This window comes from Nannospalax galili, unplaced genomic scaffold (assembly GCF_000622305.1).
Source record: "Nannospalax galili isolate Female #2095 unplaced genomic scaffold, S.galili_v1.0 scaffold548, whole genome shotgun sequence".
In the NCBI taxonomy this organism is placed as follows: Eukaryota; Metazoa; Chordata; class Mammalia; order Rodentia; family Spalacidae; genus Nannospalax; species Nannospalax galili.
In genome coordinates, this window is record NW_008358999.1 from 421,539 (window position 1) to 445,203 (window position 23,665).

At 43.8% G+C, this 23,665-nt stretch overlaps 1 protein-coding gene across 2 annotated transcripts in view; it reads left to right on the forward strand.

Moving 5' to 3' along the window:
* Window positions 1-23,665, forward strand: part of Fbxo42 (F-box protein 42) — a 92,745-nt gene that overhangs the window by 26,283 nt on the left and 42,797 nt on the right. For both annotated transcript variants that reach the window (XM_008822646.3, XM_029558401.1), the window contains exons 2-3: window positions 9,807-10,072; window positions 18,883-18,999. In XM_008822646.3, the coding sequence (XP_008820868.1) occupies window positions 9,823-10,072; window positions 18,883-18,999 (367 nt within the window). In that variant the 5' untranslated portion in view covers window positions 9,807-9,822. The remainder of the gene's footprint in view (window positions 1-9,806; window positions 10,073-18,882; window positions 19,000-23,665) is intronic.

Here is a 23,665-nt window from a genome sequence, read left to right on the forward strand (position 1 = left end):
ACTGCACATAGTCTCTTTTAAAAGTCTCTTAACTGTGGGTGGGCTTCTGTAAAATCCAAAACAAGTACTGTCTTCTTTCAAAGGGAAGAATCAGGCGCATCTAAGCAAAACCAAAGTACAGCAAAGTAGCTCAAGGCTAGACATCTGGGATTCACTCACGATCTTCTGGGCTCTGAAGGGTCTGGCAGCCCCACTTCTCTGACTCTTCAGTCCACAGCACATGCAGCTTGTCTCACAGACCCAAGCCAGCTCCATTCCACACCTATTGCTGTCCTTGGTGGTCATCCCATGGTCCTGGCATCTCCAAAAAGCTGGGGTCTCCACTGAAACTGAGGCTACACCTTTACCAGTGGCCTCTTCTTGCCCCTTGGGGGGCAAAGCCTCAGATTCTCTCCATGACCCCTTCAATCCTGGGGTCTTCACTGCAACTGAAGCTGCACTTTTCACCTATGGCCTTTCCTGGCCTCTCGGAGTGCCAAGCCTTAGCTGCTCTCTGTGACCCCTTCATGCTTTCAACACCAGAACCATGCAGGAGACTCTTACACATTACCAAGTCCTGCTTCTAGCTTGAGATGGAGACTTGGGTCCCCTCTGTGTGCTGACCCCGAGGAAGTACCTCTCAGAAGATTTCGCCACAGTGATGCTGGTCTCTTGTTACTTACAGCTGATTTTGCAGCCCCAGCCAACCAGCATCAGTTGTTCTAGTAAAGCAAAGGTTTTGCTTCAGGCTCTGGTCACTTCTTAATTACAGCTGATTCTTCAGCCCCAGCTGACCAGAACCCACAGATTCTCAATCCAAAATCTCACATGAACAGCCCTGATAGTCTCCGCTTCCCTTTGAAGCTTCACAAGCCAGGCCTCCACTGCCCACAACTCCCTCAACACAACCACTCCAAGCTCCATAGCAACAAACCCCAAGCACTCAATGGCCCCTCCAGCCCAAAGTTCCAAATGCTTCCACAGTCCTCCCAAAACCACCAAGGTCAGGTCTGTCACAGCAATATTCCCCCTGCCCCCAGCACCAACCTCCATCCCAGCCCATCTCCTCACCACTGGTGAGTTTGTCTTGCTTCTGTGGACTGAAGACTACCTGATCTTTTGGAATTCATCAGACCTTCAGCACCAGATTGGGACTACTGAGACATCCAGCCTTGGGGACTGAGTACAGAGTCTCAGCCTCTCCAGTGTGGTGCAGCCGTTGTGGGACTACTCAGACTCTGTCTTGTGAGCTAAGCTGATAAATCCTTATACATATATATCCATTCTACCGGTTCTGTTTCTTTGGAGAACCCTAATATAGTTCTCATACCTATCATGTAAGCTGATGTAGGGAAAAAGAAACAAAACTCAGAGTGATGGGTCACATCTCACAGCTGCTAAACCACAGGTCCTTCTGACCTCAGTTACTACCAGAGGTGGTGCAGAACTTTTTGGGCTACAGCTAGAAAGTTCTAGAAAATGTCAGAAATATAAGACAACTTTTACTTCCTGGCTGCAGGAAATGGTTCCTTTCACTATTTTTAGTCAAGTTTCACGGCACCTACCTCTTCCCACCTAACTTTTCTATCCCACTCCAGGTACCAATTTCTGTCTTAGTCTGTTTCTCCATTGCTGTGACAAAACACTCTGACCAATACCAACTTGGGGAGGAAAGGGTTTACTCAGCTTGCATCTATCTGGTCACAGTTCATCAGAGAGCCCAAGGTAGGAACTCAGGGCAGGAGCCTGGAGACAGGAGGTGGAGCATAAGCCATGGAGGAACACTGCTTACAGGCTTACTCCCCTGACCCCTGCTCAGCCTGCTTTCTTATAGAACACAGGCCCACCTGCCCAGGGGTGGCACTACCCACAGTGGCCTGGGCCTTCCCACATCACTCAACAATCAAGAAGGTGCCCCATGGACATGGCCACAGGCCAGTCCAGTGAAGACAATTCCCTAATTGAGGCTCCTTCAACTCAGGTGTGTCAAGTTGACACTAAAGCTCTCCAGAACATCCAGTGTCAAAATTTTAATCTTAATTTATCCCTCAGAAAGGCAAATGGTTTGGATTTTAGAAGTTGATATATATCTAACTGGACTTAAAATAGTAGTTTTTTAGGGGGGGAAAAAACCCCCACCCTACTAAGCTAATTATATGATTTCTTCAGCATCCTGAGCTGAGTATGGCACCCATGTCCTCTTACCCAGCTAGTTGTATGAGTGCACCTCCACAAAGATCTCCTGCCAGCCCAGCATCCTCCCTCTGGACTTTGCAAGGGGGTATTGGGCATGCATGAGTTTGGCAGCAGATTCTTAGATCAAAGTATATTGTACATGTGTGCCCTCGCATGTGGAGGCCAGAGGTCAACCTCAGGTGTTGTTCCTCAGGCCTTCACTTGGGTTTTGTGTGTGTCTGTTTTTTAATATTTTATTTATTATTTTTATTTTATGTGTATGAATGTATTGCCTGCATGTATGTGAATGCACCTGTGTCAAGCAATGCCAGAGGAGGTCAGAAGAAGGCGTTGATCCCCTGGAACTGAAGTTAAGGATGGGTGTTAGCTGCCATGTGGGTGCTGGGAATTGAACCCAGGTCTATGCAAGAGCAGTCAGTGCTACTCTTAACTGCTGAACCATCTCTCTAGCCCTTTGTTTATTTGTTTTGAGGCAGGGTCTGTCACTTGCCCAGGAACTTTCACTTTAGGTTAGGATGGCTGGTCTGAGGCTCAGGGATATACCTGTCTCTATCTCCCAAGTGCTGGAATTCTAAGTGCCCACACTGGGCCATTTTTTTTACGTGATTTCTGGGGATCCAACCGAGATCCTCAGGCTTGGATGGCAAAACACATTACCAGCTAAGCTATTATCTCTCCAGTGCCCTGAGTACCTAGTAAAGGGCCAAAATTCTGTGACAAAACTTTGGCATTTTCAGTTTTTATTTTTAAAAAAGGTCAAAATCCGAGGGATCATAAAAATATATTAATTCCACTCTGAGTGTGGTGGCACCCTGTAGTCCCAGCAGTCAAAAGGCAGAGGGAGGCAGATCTCTCTGAGCTCAAGGCCAGCCTGGTCTGCAGAGTGAGTTCCAGGACAGCTGGGGCTACAAGGAAACCTTGTTTCAAAAGACCAAAAAAAAAAAAAAAAAATTAATTCTGGATAGCTGAGTGCCTTGCCAACACTCAGTGACTTACCAGGATAGGATTTAATGCAGTCTCTGTTTTAAAATGACATGAGATCAGCGTAAGCTGTTCTGAGCAGAAGTGGCCTGAAACCTTGTACTTACTTGAGTGCCTCACTGGAAGGCAGCAGTGCCAGTTAAGCATCTGTCTTTAGGGAGCTCACGTTCTGGTTCTCTTACGTCTACTTCAGATTGTATGTTTGCCCAAAGGTCCCATCACTTTGGAGAAAATGGAAAGGCCTGACACTGCTGTGAGGCATGAGGAACACTTCTTTTAAACAGTTTCATAAAAACCACATTTATTGAGCTAATGCATTTACATGAGAAATGTTTCTTAGGGCTTCTTTAGGCATGAAAACAAACCCAAAAACTCTTCAGAGCTGCAAAATGCTTGTGTCCTCAGGGACTGTGAATGATGATTTCATTACCCAGTCATGGGAGTGAAAATGAAGCTCTGAATAAATTGGTGCAGGGCATGTAATTACCAGGGAATAGTATCTGCCCACTCCTGTGTGTTCCTGGCATCTGTGTCCAGGTCTGTGTTAGATAGCGTTAGTGTCAACTTGACACACCTGCGTTGAGGGAGCCTCAATTGAGGGAATTGCCTCCAATGGACTGGCCTGTGGCTGTGTCTGTGGGACATCTTCTTGATTACTGAGTGATGTGGGAGGGCTCAGCCCACTGTGGGTGGTGTCACCCCTGGGCAGGTGGGCCTGTGTTGTATAAGAAAGCAGGCTGAGCAGGGGCCAGGGGAGCAAGCCAGTAAGCAGCATTCCTCCATGGCCTGTGCTTCAGCTCCTGCCTCCAGGTTCCTGCCCTGAGTTCCTACCTTGAGCTCCCTGATGAACTGTGACCCAGGAGATGTAAGATAAATAAACCCTTTCCTCCCCAAGTTGGTATTGGTCAGAATGTTTTGTCATAGCAATGGAGAATCAAACTAGGACAAGGTCCAAACCAGCAAACATGCCCTTGGGAGCATGGGGCCTGTTGTTTCTCTGGACAGTGGAACAGGTGATAGAGAAAGCCGCTGAGAACTGCTCTTACAGCTCTGTGAATGCTGTTAGATTCGCTGATTATGCTTTTGGAAGATTTGGACAGGAGCTAAGTTGTTTTATTGAAGCCAAAAAAATTTTTTTGACTTAGGAAAAATAGCAGTGTAAATGACCTTCAGGGCCTCCATTGATTGAGCTTGTTCTAAATCAGACCTTGGGCCCACAGTCTGGTCAGACTGTTGTTCAAGGGATGGCTGACTGTATGTAGTGCTGTGTTAAATTCAGATGTGAACACAAGAGGGTTTTGGGGGGCTGGAGAGATGGCTCAGCAGTTAAGAGCACTGACTGCTCTTTCAGAGGACCTGGGTTCAATTCCCAGCACCCACATGGCAGCTATGAACCATCCTTAACTCCAGTTCCAGGGGAATCTGAAGCTTTCTTCTGTCCTCTGTGGCATTGCATGACACAGGTGCACTCACATACATGCAGGCAATACACTCGTACACATAATATAAAAATAATAAAATATTTTAAAAGAAGAGGGTTTTGGATTCTCCTGGAACTGGAGTTAAGGATGGTTTGTAGCTGTCATGTGGGTAGCTGGAAATTGAACCTGGGTCCTCTGCAAGAGCAGTCAGTGCTCTTAACTGCTGAGCCATCTCTCCAGCCCTGAATTTTTGTGTATTTCATACACAGAATCTTAATTGACTTTATACCCCCTTCCCCATTGGCACCCTCCTATAGACCACCCCCCACTAGAATTCATACATTCTGTCATTTGTGTTAAGGATTATCCTGTCAAATTAGTGTCTCCAGATGTCCCTCAGTGCAGGTTCATCAACTGAGGTCTGGTCAGCCTATCTAGAGTCCTAGTTCTTCCTAACCCAACAGTTATCAGCTGCCAATAATTCTTCAACTAAGATTGGGGCCTGCTGTCCATTTCCACAGTTCTGTGCAGGGTTTTTGTCTGCTGGAGTTTGCATGGGTCTTGTGCATGCTGACACCATTGTTGTAGGTTCATATGAGAAGGGTCCCAGGAGCCTGTAGGACTCTTTTTATTTCCATATGGTCATGCACCTCCTCCCTGGGTCTTATAATCTTTCCACACCCTCTTTCACAATGAATGGTTCCTGAGCCCTGGGTGGGTGTGTTTTAATATAGGAGTCCTCAATTGTGAGTTTTAAAAAATTCATTTTATATTTTACATTACTTTTTAGGATAGGAGTTAGGCCTTGAAATGGGGCAGGGGTTAATCTATTGATTGAAAGGTCTTTCTCTGACAAGTCAAACACATTGAAAAACAGCTCATCCAAATAGGGGTGGAGAAAGGCCCAGCTAAGATCCTTTAGTATAGTTTTTAGCACACTCATAATATTTTTTTCTGTGTTTGGGGAGTAGACAGAAATACTCTCCTTCCACTGTTAATGTCCCCCACCAGGAGTCCTGGTTAGGCCCTGGGTCACCAACAAGCACCGGTTGCTGAACATCACCAAGGTTCCAGCAGCTACTTTGTTAAGACATATTTTCAAGTATTGGAAACTGTAAGTTAATTTAGGCGATAGATGATGTTTAGAACTTTGGAAACAGTGTGCTGTTTTCTTTCTGTCTTTTCCTTGTGCTTGGCCTCTCACAGGTCAGACAACACTCTGTCCCTGTTTATCATTGTTCTGCCTCGTGCTACATTCTCAGACTGCTAACATTTTAATACATTTATTTGTTTACTTGGATAGGGGTGCACAGGTTCCATGGTGCACATGTGGAGGTCAGAGGATAACCCACAAGAGTTGGTTCTCTCCACCATGTGGGTTCTGGGGATTGAACTCAAGTTATCAGGCTTTGGTGGCAAGCACCTTTTACCTACTGAGCCATATCACCAGCCTGTTCAAAAAACTTATTTTAGGTTAGGTCATAAAGAAATTGGTTTCACCACAGCTTCCTCGTTCTCATTCATTTCTCTCTTTCCCTCCCTTCCTTCCTCCCTTCCTTCCTTCCTTCCTTCCTTCCTTCCTTCCTTCCTTCCTTCCCTTTTTGCTTTTATTTCCTTCCTTCCTTCCCTCCCTCCCTCCCTTTCTTCCTTCCCTCTTTCCTCTCCTTCTCTTCCTTCCATCTTTTTGAGACAGGATCTCCCTGTAGCCCCAGCTGACATGTCACTCATTATGTAGACAAGGCTGGCCTTGAACTCACAGAGATCCTGCTTGCCTCTGATGTTGGGACAAGAGGCATGTGCCACCACACTAGCCAAGATCTTGCTGTCTGGCCTAGGCTGTCCTCTATCTCGTGACCCTCCAGCCTTAAACTTCTAAGAGGTTGTTAGTTTTGAGATAGGGCTTTACTCTCTAGCTCTGGCTACCCTGAACTTCTATCCATTTTGCTTAGCCTGAGATTGCAGGCATGAGCAGTGGTCTGGCTGACTAATTAATACGTTTTGATTCTTGTTGGCATTTCCCCCCCGCCTTTTTTTTTTTTTGGTGTTTTTGAGACAGGGTCTTCCAGTAGCCCCATCTGGCCTTAGAACTCTCTATGTAGACCAGGCTGGCCTCGAATTCACAGAGATCCACCTGTCTCTGCCTCCTAAGTGCTGGGATTAAAGGCGTGCACAACCACGCCCAGCTGGCATTTTTCCCTTTAAAAAAAATTTTTTTTTTTTGATAGGGTCTTACTATGTGGCCCCAGCTGGCCTGGAACTCACTATCTAGATCAGGCTGGTCTTCAGGAACTCAGAGATCCACCAGCCTCTGGCTTGCAAATGCTGGAATTAAAGGCATATAGCACCTGACTGCACACACCAATGTTGAGGTCAGAGAAAAAATGCAGAGGACAGTTCTCTCAGTCTACCATGGGATCCTTGTATCAAACTCAGATAATCAAGTTTGTCAGGTTGCCAGGTTTGTGTGGAAAATGCTTTTACCTGATGAGCCATCTTGCCAGCCCTGAATTTTTCTTAATTGATCATTCTTCCAGTTTTGAAAGGTACATACACAGTTAGTGTATGAACTGCCAAGGTGGTAGAGGTGAGGTAGGAAATTGCTGAAAAAAATTTCTTATATACTTACTTTTATGTGTATGAGTGTTTTGCCTGCATGTATGTAAGTGCACCTGTGGGTACAATGCCCTCAGAGGCCAGAACAGAGCGTTGCAGACCTGGGACTGGAGTTATGGCAGTTGCTAGCCACCATGTGGATGCTGGGAACCAAACTCAGGTCGTTGTCTTTTTTTTTTTTTTTTTTTTTTTTTTTTTTTTGGTCTTTTTGAGACAGGCTCTCCCTGTAGCTCCAGCTGTACTGGAACTCACTGTGTAGACCAGGCTGGCCTTGAACTCACAGAGATCTGCCTGCCTCTGCCTCCCAAGTGCTGGGATTAAAGGCATGTGCCACCACGCCCCACTCCAAACTCAGGTCATCTACAGAAGCAGCTAGTACTCAACCACTGAGCCATTGCTCTAGTCCTCTTTCCTCCCATCTATTAATATTATTATTTTATGTGTTTTAATGTTTTACCTGCATGGATGTAAGTGTAACACATGGGTGCAAACCGGTGGAGGCCAAAAGAGAATGTCAGATCCACTGAAACTGGAGTTACGGATGGTTGTTAGCTGCCATGTGGGTGCTGGGAACTGAACCTGGCTCCTCTCTAAGAGCACCCAGTGCTCTTAACTGCTGAGTCATCTCTCCAGCCCTCCCTCACATCTATTTGTTAAAAAAATTCTATGTGGCTGGAGAGATGGCTCATCGGTCAAGGGCATTGACTGCTCTTGCAGAGGACCCAAGTTCAATTCCCAGCACCCACATGCTGGCTATGAACTGTCCTTAACTCCAGTTCCACGGGAATCTGAAGCCCTCTTCTGACCTCCATGGCATTGCATGACACGGGTGCACTCACATACATGTAGGCAATACACTTATACACATAAAATAAAAAAATAAGCTGGGCGTGGTGGCGCACACCTTTAATTCCAGCATTCAGGAGGCAGAGGCAGGCAGATCTCTTGTGAGTTCAAGGCCAGCCTGGTCGTCAATACATGGCCTTTGGGTGACGGCCATGTAAAATCTAGGCCCCCCCATCATACCAAAAAAGAAAAAAAAAAAAAAAAAACAATTAAAAGAAAAAATAAAATTTTATGTGTATGAATGTTTTTGCCTGCATGTATATAAGTGCACCAGGTGTATACATTATCCACAGGGGCCCGAAGAGGGTATCTGATCCCCTGGAACTAGAGTTAGGGACTATTCTGAGCTGCAACATGGGTGCTGGAAATTGAGCCCAATTTCTCCTCTTCAAGAGCAGCCAGTGCTCTTAACTGCTAAGCCATCTTTCCAGACCCCAAAGGTGGGAGATTTCTGCTCCTTGATTTCCTCTTCCTCATATAGAAAACATTTTAGATCTTTTTCAAAGTCTCAAAGAATATTTTCTTCCTTTTTCATATTTTCATCAGTGCTGTGGAGATGCTGGGTATGTGTGAGATGGGGTGGCATAATGAATGGTCTGGGTAAATATTTGTGTAACAAGGTGAATAAATGTATTTAAAAACTACAACTAGCCAGGTGCAATGGCATATACCTGTAATCCCAGCATTTGGAAGGTGGAGGCAGGAAAATCAGAAGGTCACTGTCAGCCTTGACCACATTGCTAGCATGGGCTGCATGAGGTCCTGTTTCAGAAATAAAAAAGTCCTTTGGCTGGTGAGATGGCTCAGCAGGTAAAGATGCTTGTTTCCAAGCACCTATTGAATCTGAGTTTAGTCCCTGGGAACTACATGATGGAAGGAAAGAACTAACTCCTTAAAGTTGTCTTCTGACCTCCATATGGGTACCATGGCAACCCCCCTCATAAATGAATAAATTTGGGGGTCACTGGAATATTCTGGGAGTGTGCAGAAAGGTGTTTAAGTCTTGGCTCCAGAGAGGACTGTGTGTCCTGGGTGCTGGGGGCAGTCTTGGGAGTTCTGTGCACAGAGTTCTGTGTTGGGATGAACTAGGTTTAAGAGTAGGTATAGGCATCTGTGCTCCAGGGTGTGCTAAAATCTGTCTGTGACCACTGAGCTTTGCAAAGCATGCTTGAAGTTCCAACATTTCATTCAGTTAAATATTTTATTTATTTTTTATGTGTAGGTATATGAGTGTTTTGCCTGTGTGTATGTAAGTGTGCAATGCCCACAGAGGCCAGAAAAGGATGCCTGATCCCTTTGAACTGGAGTTAAGACCACAAGAGTGCTGGGAACTGAACCTGGGTCCTCTGCAAGAGCAGAAAGTGTTATTACTGAGCCGTTTCTCTAGCTCCCAAACTGCTATTTCTTAGCTCACATCCTCATAGTTTTCTTAGTATTCTTTGTAGGATTCAGAGTTAGTTTTTCCTCTTATGTATGATGACTTGGATCACTGACTATCCCTTGTGCATGTGTCAGTCAGATCTTTGGGTTAGAGGCATTATGAGAGAACAGGTCCCAGAACTCAAGTGCCAGTCCTGTTTTCAGTGGCGAAGAAAAACTATGGGCTTGGTCTTTGAGCTCTGCCTGTCAAGTTAAGATGGCTCTGTCTTAGCCACTAGCATGGAGGAGCTGGAGAGCTTTCACACCATGTGGAAGAGAAGTCACAGACAGTGAATGCTCAGTGTTTCTGCGTTTCTGACAGTTTACTGATACGTTTCTTACCTATTGTAGCTTCAAGTGGGATGTCATGGCCAGCTCTTCGGACAGTGAAGATGACAGTTTCATGGCTGTGGACCAAGAGGAAACTGTGCTGGAAGGGACAATGGAGCAAGATGAGGACCCTCACCCAGTACTGGAGGTCGAGGAGACTAGACATAATAGGTCCATGTCTGAGCTGCCGGAAGAGGTTTTGGAGTATATCCTGTCCTTTCTCTCACCGTATCAGGAGCACAAAACTGCAGCTCTGGTCTGTAAACAGTGGTACCGGCTTATCAAAGGTACTTTGGATAAAGGCTGTTTCAGTTTTTATTGAGTGATTGACTTTTTTTTTTTTTTTTTTTCCCCCAATGTGTATGAGTGTTAGATGTAAGTGCACCCATGTCATGCAGTGCCTGCGGATGACAGAAGAGGGCGTCTGATCCACTGGAACTCGAGTTATAGATGGTTGTTAGCTCCCATGTGTGTGCTGGGATTTGAACCTGGGTCTTCTGCAAGAACAGCCAGTGCTCTTAACTGCTGAGAACCTTCTCTCCAACCCCTCGAGTGATTGATTTTACACTCCCAATTTCTTTTTTCTTTTCTCTTAAAGGTTATGGTTCTAAAATTCACTATTAGATAAGTTAACATAGTTCCCTTTTTCCTTTTTTTTTAATTTTTTTTACTTTTTTGATTTTTTTTTTGTGTGTGTGTGTATGAGTGTATTGCCTGCATGTATGTGAGTGCACCTGTGTCGTGCAATGCCACAGAGGTCAGAAGAGGGCTTCAAATTCCCCTGGAATTGGAGTTAAGGATGGTTTGTGGTTGCCATGTGGGTGCTGGAAATCGAACCCGGGTCCTCAGCAAGAGCAGCCAGTGCTCTTAACTGCTGAGCCATCTCTCCAGTCCCCCTTTTTCTTTTTATATTGGTTAATTTTATGAGCTAGAATATTAATATACAATTTTATGTTAGTAGTATTTAATTCAATTTGTGATTTTAAAATGTGGTTTTTGTTTTTTGATATTGTTGTTTATGGGGTGGTTTTTTGTGTGTGTATGTGTGTGTGTGTGTGTGTGTGTGTCTCTGTGTCTGTGTCTGTGTGTTTTAATTCTTCTGCCTTGCCAGTTGGGAAGCAGAGGCAGAGGCAGAGGTAGGTGGATCTTCATGAGTTCAAGGACCATCTTGGTCTACATAGCAAGTTCCAGGCCAGTCAATGGTACACAGTGAGATCCTGTCTCAAAATGAAATGAAATAAATTTTCCTGCCTCTGTCTCCTGAATGTTGGGGTTACGGTTATGCCACCAGAGTTGGCTTATCTTTTACTTTTTTTTTTTTGAGGCATGGTCTTGTTGCATAGCCCAGGATAGTCTGGTATTCAAGCTCTTTCCACCTCTGTCCCATCTCCTGGATTCTAGGATTATGGGTCTGCTACCATAGCTCTTCTACTTTTTATGAGTTTCTTTTTTCTTTCTATTCTCTCCCTATTCTCCCCATTCATTTCCTATGAAGGTTTTAATTTCTAGTGAAATATTGAGATTGCTAACCAGGTTGTATTTTTAGTTAACAAATTATCAGGTATTTGTTTTCATTCCATCTTCAAAAGGGGCGTTTTTCTGTCTGAAGATGATCAGGCCAGTGAAAAATCCTTGATCAGAGCATGGATTCCGTCTCTGCTGCTTTCCTAGTGGGACAAGCAGGTAGAGATATGACAAGGACAAACCTTTAGATGAGGTTTGAAGTGTTTTTCTTGTAGGAAGGTGGTTTTCCTGTGGCATGAGGTCCTTGTCAGTGTCCAAAGTATAGCTGGAGGCTGAGGGCCAAGTATGGGGAAATTCCTGGTGGCCCTGTGCTCATTTGGTCAAAATTGGTAACACTGCTGTGCATAGCCCATTTAGTCCTCAGAGTCACTGGACTCCAGGAGAGACTGGCTTCTTGCATTGAGGAGTAATTACAGGTGAAGCCACAGTGATTTCATTCTATGATTCAATACATTTAGGTTTTATAATCTTATAGTTTTCATTTTTTTATCTTTAGTTTTTTGAGATAGGATCTTACTATATAACCCATCTGACTTCAAACTGGAGCTCCTCTTGCCAACACCTCCCAAGTCCTGAGCTTAGACCTGTGCCACCATACCTGGCTTTATTTACAGTCTTTTTATTCATCCCCCCACCCCCCAGTTTCTCTTTCTCTTTTCCTTTCTCTCTGTCTTTGTTTTAAATAGGGTCTTATTCTGTAGCCCAGACTGGCCTGAAGCTCACTATGTAGCCCAACAAAACTCACAGCGATCCTCCTGCCTTCAGACCCTGAGTGCTGGAATTAACAAGGGTGAGCTACTATGCCCATCTTAGTTTTATTTTACTTACTGTTTTTGTGGTGTGTGTGTGGTTTGTATTTGTTAGTGTACGTGTGGGCACATGTTTGTGTAGACCAGAGAGTGACTTCAAGTGTCTTTCCTCAATTGCTTTTATTTTTTTTTACTTATTTATTTGGTCTTTTTTTTGAGACAGGGTCTCCCTGTAGCCCCAGCTGTCCTGGAACTCACTCTGTAGACCAGGCTGGCCTTGAACTCACAGAGATCCGCCTGCCTCTGCCTCCCAAGTGCTGGAATTAAAGGCGTGCGCCACCACACCTGGCTTTACTTAATTTTTTATGAAGCAGAATTGGGGTTTAATAAAGGTATTTTAATATAGGCTGAAACATGAAGGTTGAAAGAAAGATAGAAAGGAGGATAATGAGCTTCTCTCTAAGCAAAAAGACAAGAAGACATAAATATGGGTACAGGCTCCTCAAGGGAGTCTCAGCCCCACCATTAGTTTTTTGAGACAGGGTCTCTCAGTGAGCTTGAAATTCATGGATTGGGGTAGGCTGCCTGGCTTTAAGGATCCACATGTCTTCAGTCCCCCAGCATTTTGTGTGTGTGTGTGTGTGTTGCGGGGAGCAGTATATGTGAGGGCAGGCACACATGTTCCATGCTTATGTGTGTAGGTCAGGGAGCAACTTTTGGGAGGTTTTTTTTTTTTTCTTACATTGTGAGATGTAGGGATCAGACTGAGGTGCAGGGTAACGGCTTTACCTGCTGAGCCATCTCTGTCACCCACAGATGGCTTTTTACATGGATTCTGGGATTCACACGGAAGCCTTCATGCTTATACAGCAGCAGTTTACCAGTTGAGTCATCTCCCCAGCCCTTAGGTTTTTATTTTCTATTTTTATTATTTTTTTAATTTTCAAAATTACTACTATTATTATTATTATCATTATTATATTTTTGAGACAAGGTCTCCCTGTAGCCACAGCTGCCTGGAACTCAATAAGTAACTTAGGCTAACCTTGATCTCATAGAGACCTGCCTGCCTCTGCTTCCTGAGTGCTGGGATTAAAGGCATGCATCACCACGTCTGATGGTTTTATTTTTTTTTTTTAAATATTTTGTTATTTTTATTTTATGTGTATGAGTGTATTGCCTGCATGTGTATGAGTATACCTGTGTCATGCAATGCTGCGAAGGTCACAAGAGGGCTGCAGATTCCCCTGGAACTGGAGTTAAGGACGATTTATAGCTGCCATGTGGGTGCTAGGAATCGAACCCAGGTCCTCTGCAAGAGCAGCCAGTGCTCTTAACCGCTGAGCCATCTCTCCAGCCCCTGATCCACACCCTTAACTGCCTCACAGCTGGCAGCATCAGAGTAGCCACACATGCTTGTGCCTATAATCCCAGCACTTCGCAGGTGGAGGCATTTTGGGGGTGAGAGGCAGGAGGATCTGGAGTTCAGCATCATTCTTGGCTATGATGGTTTAGTTTTGTTTTCGTTTTCTGTGTATATGACTGCATGGATGTGTGTAATGTTCAAGGATGTGTAGATGCACATGTGTATGCAGGGACATGTGAAGGCCAGGATTCAACCTGAACTGTCGTCATTCCTCAGGTATCGGCTTATTTTGTGAGACAGGATTTCTCCCTGGGACTTGGGACTTACCAACTTGGCTAGACTGGCTGGGCCCCTGGGATCTGCCTGTCTCCACCTACCCAGTTTTGGGATTACAGACTCATGCCACCCTACCAGCCTTTATATGTGGGTTCAAGTGCTCAAACACAGGTCCTCATTCTTATATAGTAAGCATTTAAAGACTGAGCTCAAAGGAGCCAGTCCCTCACCCCTTTTTTGGGGACAAGGTCTTAATCTGTAGCCCAGACCTGCTCTGAACTAGCCATGTAGCCAAAGATGACCTTGAACTCCTTCCTTCTACCTTTGCCTACCGAATATTAACATTACAGACACGCACCATCATTCTTAGCTTATTTGATGCTGGGTATTGAACCCTTGGTTTTATATATGCTAGGCAAGCATTCTACCAACTGCTGTATCTCCAACCCAGTAGACTTTTTAAAAGAGCAGTTGTAGGCTTAATAGCAAAATTTAATTGAAGATGCAGAGATTTCCCACCTGCCTCCTGCCTCCACATATGCATAGCCTCCTCCATTACCAGCACTCCTCCCAGGAGTGTACATGAGGTAAGTGGTGAACCTCATTGTACATTAGGCCCTAGGTACACAGTAGGACTTCTTTTGGTATTTAGACAAATTGCACCCAGGCATATATCACACAGAGAAGCCCCAGTGCTCTAGAAACCTACTCACCTTTCTTCCAACCCCTGAAAATCTCTGCTCAGTGTTGCATAGATTTAGCTTATCCCAGAGTGTTACATATATTTGGTGTCAATACAGTCTGTGGCATTTTCAGATTGACTTCTTTTACTTAGTAATAAGCATTGACATTTCCTCCTTTTTTTTTGAGGCAGGGTCTCCCTGTATCCCCAACTGCCCAACTGGCCTGAAACTCACTATGTAGACCAGGCTGGCCTCAAACTCACAGAGATCCGCCTGCCTCTGCCTCCTGAGTGCTGAGATTAAAGGTGTGTTTTTAGTATCAAATTCCACTTGTTCATTGATAGTATATAAGAAAGTTATTGGGGCTAGCAAGGTGACTCAGCAGATAAAGGTGCTTTTGCCAAGCTTGACGACATGAATTCAATCCCTAGGACCAATACGGTAGAAGGAGAGAACCAGCTTCCACTGGTACCACATGTATACTACATTTTTAAAATTTACTATTATTATTATTTTTTAAAATTTTACTCATTTTTATTTTATGTGTATGCATGTATTGCCTGCATGTAGGTAAGTGCACCGTGTTGGTCAGAAGAGGCTGTTGGATCCCCTGGGACTAGAGTTATGGACAGTTGTTAGCTGCCATGTGAGTGCTGGGATTCTGTAAGAACAACCGGTGTTCTTAACCGCTGAGCCATCTGTCCAGCCCCTATTTTTATTATTTTTATTTTATGTGTATGAGTGTATTGCCTGCATCTATGTAAGTGTACCCATGTCGTGCAGTGCTCATGGAGGTCAGAGGAAGGCATCAGACTCCAGTTCAGACGATTGTTAGTCACTATATGGGTGCTGGAATTGAACTTAGGTCTTCTGCAAGAGTAAGCAATACTCCTTTATTATTTATTTATTTTATTTTTTATTTTTTATTTTTATTTTTTTGGTCTTTTTGAGATATGGTCTTGTAGCCCTAGCTGTCCTGGAACTCACTATGTAGATCAGGCTGGCCTTGAACTCACAGAGATCGGCCTGCCTCTGCTCCCGAGTGCTGGGATTAAAGGCATGCGCCACCATGTCCAGCTTGATACTCCTTTTTTAAAAAAATATTTATTATTTTTATTTTATGTATATGCGTGTATTGTCTGCATGTAGGTAAGTGCACCCGTGTCATGCAATGCCTGCGGAGGACAGAAGAGGCTATCGGATCCCCTAGAACTGGAGTTATGGAGAGTTGTTAGCTGTCATGTGGGTGCTAGGATTCAAACCCAGGTCTTCTGGAAGAACAGCCAGTGTTCTTAACCGCTGAGCCATCTCGCCAGCCCCCCTCTCCCCCCGAAAAAAGAAAAGCTGGGGACGTGGTGGTGCACGCTTTAGTCCCAGCACTCAAGAGGCAGAGTCACATGGGTCTCTGGAAGTTCGAGGCCATCATCGTCTATAATAACGAGTTCCAGGCCAACTGGCCTGCAGGGAGACTGTCTTAAAAAGACAAAAAAAAAAAGTGATTTGTGTGTGTGTGTGTGTATTACCTTTATGTCCTACTACCCACCATAAAGACATATTAATAGCAGGACCAAGACAGGGATTTTTTGTTGTTGTTGTTCAACAGAACAAATATCCATCTTTCATTCATTAATGCTTTACCACATCAACATTTGCAAGCCTGTAGTACTTATTTCACTGGGAACAGCTGGCAGAGTTGTTCCTCACTAAAAATGCCCAGACTGTTCCAGAATATTCTACTGTAAATTCAGTGAAATGGAATTTATCATAGTGTGGTGTTAGTAATCACTGGAAAAGAAGGGTAAGTATGTATGTGATCCACTTAGGGACCCACTAAGGTGGTGTAATTTTAAGAATGTTACAGTCTTTCAAATATAACCTAATCAGTCAGATATAATGACTCATGTCTGTCTGAGGAGGTTGAGACAGGAGGATTATCTTGAGTTGGAGCCACCCTGTGCTATAGTGTGATACTTTGTGTCAAAAACCAAACAAACTGGGCCTGGAGTGATGGCTCAGTGGTTAAGGTTCCCAGAACCCATATGGCTTCTAAGAACCATCTGTAACTCCAGTTCTAGGGGATCCAGTGCTGCTTCTGGTCACAACAGGCACTACATGTATGTGGTAGACTTACATGAATGGGGCTAGAGAGATGATAGTTCAGTGGTTAAGAGTATTGGCTGTTCTTCAGAAGACCTGGCACCCACATGGCGACTAACAACTGTCTGTAACTCCAGTTCCAGAGAATCCTCTTCTGTTCTCCGAAGGCACTGCATGACACAGGTGTCCTTACACACATGCAGGCATAACACTCATACACATAAAAATAAATAAAAAAATATTTTTTTTTTGTCTTTCTGAGACAGGGTCTCCCTGTAGTCCCAGCTGACCTGAACTCACTATGTAGACCAGGCTGGCCCTGAACTCACAGGAATCCACCTGCCTCTGCCTCCCCAGTGCTGAGACTAAAGGCGTGTGCCACCACGCCTGGCTAATAAAAATTTTTTTAAATATTGAAAAATAATAAATGTGGGCTGGAGAGATGGCTCAGCGGTTAAAAACACTGGTTGTTCTTGCAGAAGACCTGGGTTCAAATCCCAGCACCCACATGGCAGCTAACAACTCTCTGTAATTCTGGTTCCAGGGGATCCAACAGCCTCTTCTGTCCTCCAAGGGCATTGCACGACACGGGTGCACTTACCTACATGCAGGCAATACACGCATACACATAAAATAAAAATAATTAATAAAATATTAAAAATGTATGCAGGCAAGCACTTAAGACATAAAACACTTTGTGTGTGTGTGGGGGGGTGTGATCTTTTTGAGACAGGGTCTCCCTATAGCTCCAGCTGGCCTGGCACTTGCTATATAGACCAGGCTGGCCTTGATCTCATAGAGATCCACTTGCCTCTGCCTCCGGAGTGCTGGGACTAAAGGCTTGTGCCACCACACCCGCATCGACATAAAATGTTTTTAAAAGCAGAGGTAGCCAGATCTCTGAAATCAAGGCCAGCCTGGTCTATATAGTGAGTTCCAAGCCAGCTGGGGCTACAGGGAGACCTTGTTTCAAAAACAACAAAGGGTCTGGAGAGACGGCTCAGTGGTTAAGAGCACTGGCTGCTCTTGCAGAGGACCTGGGTCCGATTCCCAGCACCCACACAGCCATCTATAACTCCAGTTCCAGGGGAATCTGACACCCTCTTCTGACCTTTACGGGCATTGCATGACACAGGTGAACTTAATTTACTTATGTACATGCAGGCAGTATACTCATACACATAAAATTAAAAACAATAAAAAAAGCAAACAAAAAGTGTAACTTACTTGATTGTATTTGGTTAAAATATATCTTCAGTGAAAGTCATTGGAATGAAAAATAGATTGTTCTAGAAACATGAAGCTTTTACTTTTTAAAATGCGCTATATATATGCATACATACATACATATGTTGAGCCAAGTGTGGTAGTACATGCCTTTAATCCCATTACTCAGGAGGCAGAAGCTGATGGATCTCTGTGAGTTCAAGGTCAGCCTGGTCTACATAGTTCTAGGCTAGCCAGTGCTACATAGTGAGTCCCTGTCTCAAAAACAGACAACAACAAAAATGTTTTTTCTGTCTGTAGCTGTATTTAGGCATCTTGACACAAATTTTCACTGGCTGAACTTGAACTCATGATCCTAATTTCAGTTTTCTGAGTGCTGGGATTACAGGCCTGAGCCACCAGACCTGATGAAATGTGCTATTTTTAGAGAAATTTTAGGTTCACGACAGTGTTGCAAAATTTGCCATACACCTACATCTGACAGGCAAATAGCTCCACCCCTTCAACATTGCCCACTACAGTAATACATTGTTGCAATTGATGAACCTGCAGACAGTCACTATCCTCAAGAGACTATCACTTATATTCTGTTCATTCTTGGTGGCGTTCATTTTGTGGATTCAGAAAAGTGTGTAATGATATGTATCTGCCATCATACTAAAGATCTCAGCTTTTTAGGACATGCTCCTCAGACATGAACTCATCATTTTATAATCTATTATGTAATAGTCTGGTGATGTCCCTTCTTATGCTGGGGGATGCTTGATTGCCACACTCTAACTGTAGGTGCTTATTAAATACCCGTAGGTGCTGTTTTACCCTCTGCTTCACAAAGATGAATTACCCCTAGCCCCTTTGCTTGGTAGTACCTGGTACCAATTGTCTTGTATTGCCCGTGACATAACGGGAAGGGATGAGAGTCATCCTGGGAGCTAATTCTGTAACCTTGAGCTTGTCTCTCAATCTTCCTGTACCTTAGTCAAATGAAAGGACTAGTTCTTCCAATTTTGAAATTCTGTGATTCTCTTTCCTTTCTTTGAATGAAAATGAGAGAAATTTAGACTTCCTCAAAAAAAAAAAAATCTATGACTTATACAAGTGATAAAATAAAGTTTTAATGATTTTGTCCACAAGTTAGGTGTCCAGGCTGAGGTCTTTGTTCTTTTTGTCTTCAGGTGTAGCTCACCAGTGTTACCATGGTTTCATGAAGGCTGTCCAGGAAGGAAACATTCAGTGGGAAAGCCGGACTTACCCTTATCCGGGAACCCCCATCACTCAGCGGTTCTCCCACAGTAAGTACCCACTGGGAAAGCAGATCCCGTGCTGCCCATGTGTGTGTTTCCAGACGGTGTTTTAGATGCCTGTATTTTGTCTGGTGTCTAGCTTTTTAATACAGAATTTAAGTTTCTAATCAGAATTAGGAAAAAGTGAGCCTAACTATGTAAGGGCTGAGGGTGTAGCTCAGAGGTAGAGTGCTTGCCTAGGCAAGGTTCAGTTCCTGGCATCTCAACAAAGCAATTGCCGTTGTTTTTGGATTTTTCTCTATTCCAAAGGGGTTTAGTGTTATACTTAGAATTTCTAGCATTTGGCATCCTTTAAGTGGAAAACAAAGGAAAGGTGGCCTGCATGAGAGGATATCTGCAATACCGCTTAGAGAGTAGCCAGTGTTTAGCTCTAAATTTTTTTTTTTGTCTTTTTGAGACAAGGTCTTCTTGTAGCCCCAGCTAGCCTGGAACTATGTAGACCAGGATGGCCTTAAACTCAACAAAGATCTGCCTCCCAAGCATGCGCCACCATACCCAGCTAGCTCTAAACCTTAGGATAACTTTTTTTTTTTTTTGAGACAGGGTCTCCCTGTAGCCCCAGCTGGCCTAGAACTCGCTATGTAGACCAGGCTGGCCTGGCCTCGAACTCAGAACTCAAAAAGATCCACCTGCTTCTGCCTCCCGAGTGCTGGGATCAAAGATGTGTGCCAGCATGCCCGGCCATTTTAAGATAACTATTTTAAAATGGTATTTTATACTCAGCAGATACGATATTTGACAGATGTCACACAGAATTTTGATCATGAAGAATCCTGATTATAAAATATAAAATTTAAGCCGGGCGTGGTGGCGCATGCCTGTAGTCCCAGCGCTTGGGAGGCAGAGGCAGGCAGATCTCTGTGAGTTCAAGGCCAGCCTGGTCTACGTAGTGAGTTCCAGGACAGCTGGGGCTGCAGGGGAGACCCTGTCTCAAAAAGACAAATTAATTAATTAATTAATTAATTAAATAAAAATTTGGTAGGACATGGTGGTTTATGCCTTTAATCCAAGCACTTGGGATTAAATCCCAGAACAGGCAGATGGATTGCTGTAAAATCCAGGCCAGCCTGGTCTACATAGCAAGTTCCAGGTCAGCTGGGGCTACAGGAATACCTTTATCAAAAAATGAGCAAAAAAATTACATAAATATTTAAAATATATTTTTTTTTAATTTTATGTGTATGAGTGTATTGCCTGCATGTAAGTGAGTGCACCTATGTTGTGCAATGCCTCAGAGGTCAGAAGAGGGCGTTGGATTCCCCTGGAACTGGAGTTAAGGATGGTTTGCAGCCACCCTGTGGGTGCTGGGAATTGAACCCCGGTCCCAGTGTTCTTAACCGCTGATCCATCTCTCCAGCCCCTACATAAATATTTAAATAAATAAATAAATAATGTTTATATATACACACACATAAATAATTTTAATAGTTGTAAGTGAAAAAGGATGGAAAATATATGTTATAGATTTTAAAAATTATTCTAGAATTAGCCAGGCTTGGTGGCACATGCCTTTAATCCCAGCACTTGGGAGGCAGAGGCAGTCCTATCTCTGGGAGTTCAAGGCCAGCCTGGTTTACATAGTGAGTTCCAGGACAGCTGGGGCTACAGGGAGACCCTGTCTCAAAAAGACAAAAATAAAATAAAATAAAAATTCTGGAGTTAACTTTTGATTTTTGTAGATGCTATCTTACTCTATTAGTGATTCATCTTTCCATCAAAAATGAGAGTCAGAGAGATGGATTGTAAGTAAAGTGCTTGCTATACAAGCGTGAAGACTTGAGTTCAAATTCCCAGCACGCATATAAAAACTAGGTGTAGGTCAGGTGTGGTGGCGCACATCTTTGATCCCAGCACTTGGGAGGCAGAGGCAGGCCTGTCTCTATGAGTTCAAGGCCAGCTGGGGCTATAGGGAGACCTTGTCTCAAAAAGACCCCCCAAAAAAGGTGAAGAGTGGTAAAGTGTAGCACCTACACATGTGCAAACACATGTACAACATACATATACCACGTACACACACTGCACACACAAATAATAATAATAAAAGTTGTAGAAATGAAATCACGGTCTGGTATGTTGTAGGCAGTCAAGCTGTACTTGTGGTTGCTCTTACTGGAGGGTACACAGAGGAGAGGCTGGAGGGAATCAAAATGTCCTTCCAGATAACACCACCTGTGCAAGTACGAAATAGGAAATTCCTACAGGCTGAAGGACTGATAAAAGGGTTACAAAGGAGTCAGAGCCTGAACTGAGTCTTCAAGGAGATGTAGGGCTCAACTAAGTAGATGGGAAGAGTCCAGGGCAGAAGAAATCAAGCCAAGCAGAGTGACTTTTTTGAAGAAAAGGGAAAAGCTGGGATATGAAGTGGTAAATTTAGGGCACAGGTCATTAAAGAGAGTTCTGAAAATAAGACTGTTTAGATTTTATCTTACAGGCAACGAGCAGGCACTAAAGGTTTTCTCAACAGGAAGTACATACCTAGAGCAGCAGTAGAGAGCTTTCTTTCTTTCTTTCTTTCTTTTTTTTCCTGGTCTTGAGACAGGGCTTCCTTGTAGCCCCAGCTGGCCTGGAACTCAGTATGTAGACCAGGCTGGCCTTGAACTCACAGAGATCCACCTGCCTCTGCCTCAGCCCCTAAAATACTTAAAAAAAAAAAAGTTTTATTTACTATTTTTATCTTATGTGTATGAGTGTATTGCCTGCATGTATGTGAGTGTGCCCATGTCATAAAATGTCGCGGAGGTCAGAAGAGTGCTTTGGATTCCCCTGGAACTGGAGTTAAGAATGGTTTGTAGCCACCATGTGGGTGCTGGGAATTGAACCTGGGTCCTCCGCAAGAGCAGTCAGTGCTCTTAACCGCGTCACTTTAATACAAAAGTGTAAACACATCCTTACTTAATGTCAAGTTGATACATATTTTCTCCTTCCTCCCTCTTTCCTTATCCACAAGCAGACTAATATTTCTTTTAAAAAATATTTTAGTTATTTTTATTTTATGTGTGTGAATGTATTGCCTGCATGTGTGTAAGTGCACCCATGCACCAGTGTCATGCAATGCCCATGGAGGTCAGAAGAGGGTGTCAGATCCCTAGAACTGGAGTTAGGATTGTTTGTAGCTACCACGTGGGTGCTGGGAATCGAACCCGGGTCCTCTGCAAGAACAGTCAGTGCTCTTAATTGCTGAGCCATCTCTACAGCCCAATATATTATTTTTAATTTTATTTTTGTTTTAAGTGAGTGTTTTGCTTATGTGTGTAAGTGCAGCATGTGTGTGCAGTGCCTATGGAAGGCAGAAGAAGGTGTCTGATCCCCTGGAACTGGAGACAGATGCTTTGTTAGCCATTGTGTGAGTGCTGGGAACTGAACCTTGATCCTCTTTAAGAACAGCTATTGCTCTTAACCACTGAGCCATCACTCCAGCCCCCATAATTTGATTTTTAACTCACATTCATTTTTTTTTTTGTTTATATGTATGACTCTTTAAATTTTTAAAATTTTTAAAATTTAAATTTAGGTATATGTGTATTTGTCTTTGTGAGTACATGCTCTTTGTGTGTGTGTGTGTGTGTGTGTGTGTGTGTGTGTGTGAGAGAGAGAGAGAGAGAGAGAGAATATGGTGTGTGTGCACATGTGCCTGGGAGGTCAGAAAAGAGCATCAGATCACCTGGAGCTGGAGTTACAGGCAGTTGTGAGTCACTTTTGTGGGTGTTAGGAGCTGGAATTGGGCCCTCTGGAAAAGCAGCAAGTGCACTTAACCACTGAGCCAGCTTTCTAGCCTCATATGGATGTAAAATGAAAAAGGAGTTCTATTTTGAGGTTCTTTTTTTGTTTACCCCCCCCCCTATTTTTTTGGAAACAGATTTCTGTTGTATGACAGAGCCCTGCTGCAAAGCTGAGATTGACCTTGAACTCATGATCTTTCTGCTTTAGCCTCTTGATGGCTGTAATTTCAGGCTATGTGCCACCACACCTTGACCTTCCTTATATTTTGAGCTTTTGGTGGGAAGGGATAAGTGTTGGTTATCATTGCTGCCTAAAAATTTATCCCCAAATTTAGCAGCTTAAAACAATATTTCTTATCTGAGTTCTTGAGGTTGAGGAATTTGGGAGTATTTTGTCAGGGAAGTTCTGGTTTAGGGCGTCTCAATAGAGTTGCCATCTTCTGTCAGCCAGGGCTTTGGTCACCTGAAGGCTTGACTAGGGATCTGCTTCTAAGCTTGCTCAAGTAGCTGTCAGCAGAGGCCTCAGGTTTCTAGTATACGAGCCTCTCCATGGAACTGTTCAGACTTGTCAGCTGGTTATCATAGAACAGAGGGGGGAGGGGGAGAAATGGGGGGAGAGAGGGGGAGGAGACAGGGAGGGGGAAGGGAGACAGACAGATAGAGACAGAGAGACAAGCCAGAGTATTTTTTACAGTCTAATCTCTGGATGGGTTTATCTCTTCCTTGTTTTTTTTTTTTTTTCATGGTCATCACACAGCAATTGGCACAGGTTGTAAGTACCAGGAAGTGAGGATCATTGGGGGTCACAGTAGCAGTGAACTGCCTCAGATCATTTATTAATCTCTCACATATCCAGAGATGTTCAGTATTAATTGTAGTTCATTCATTGTTTTTGTATTGGATCTAAATAGACCAAAGAAACAGGCCAAACTGTT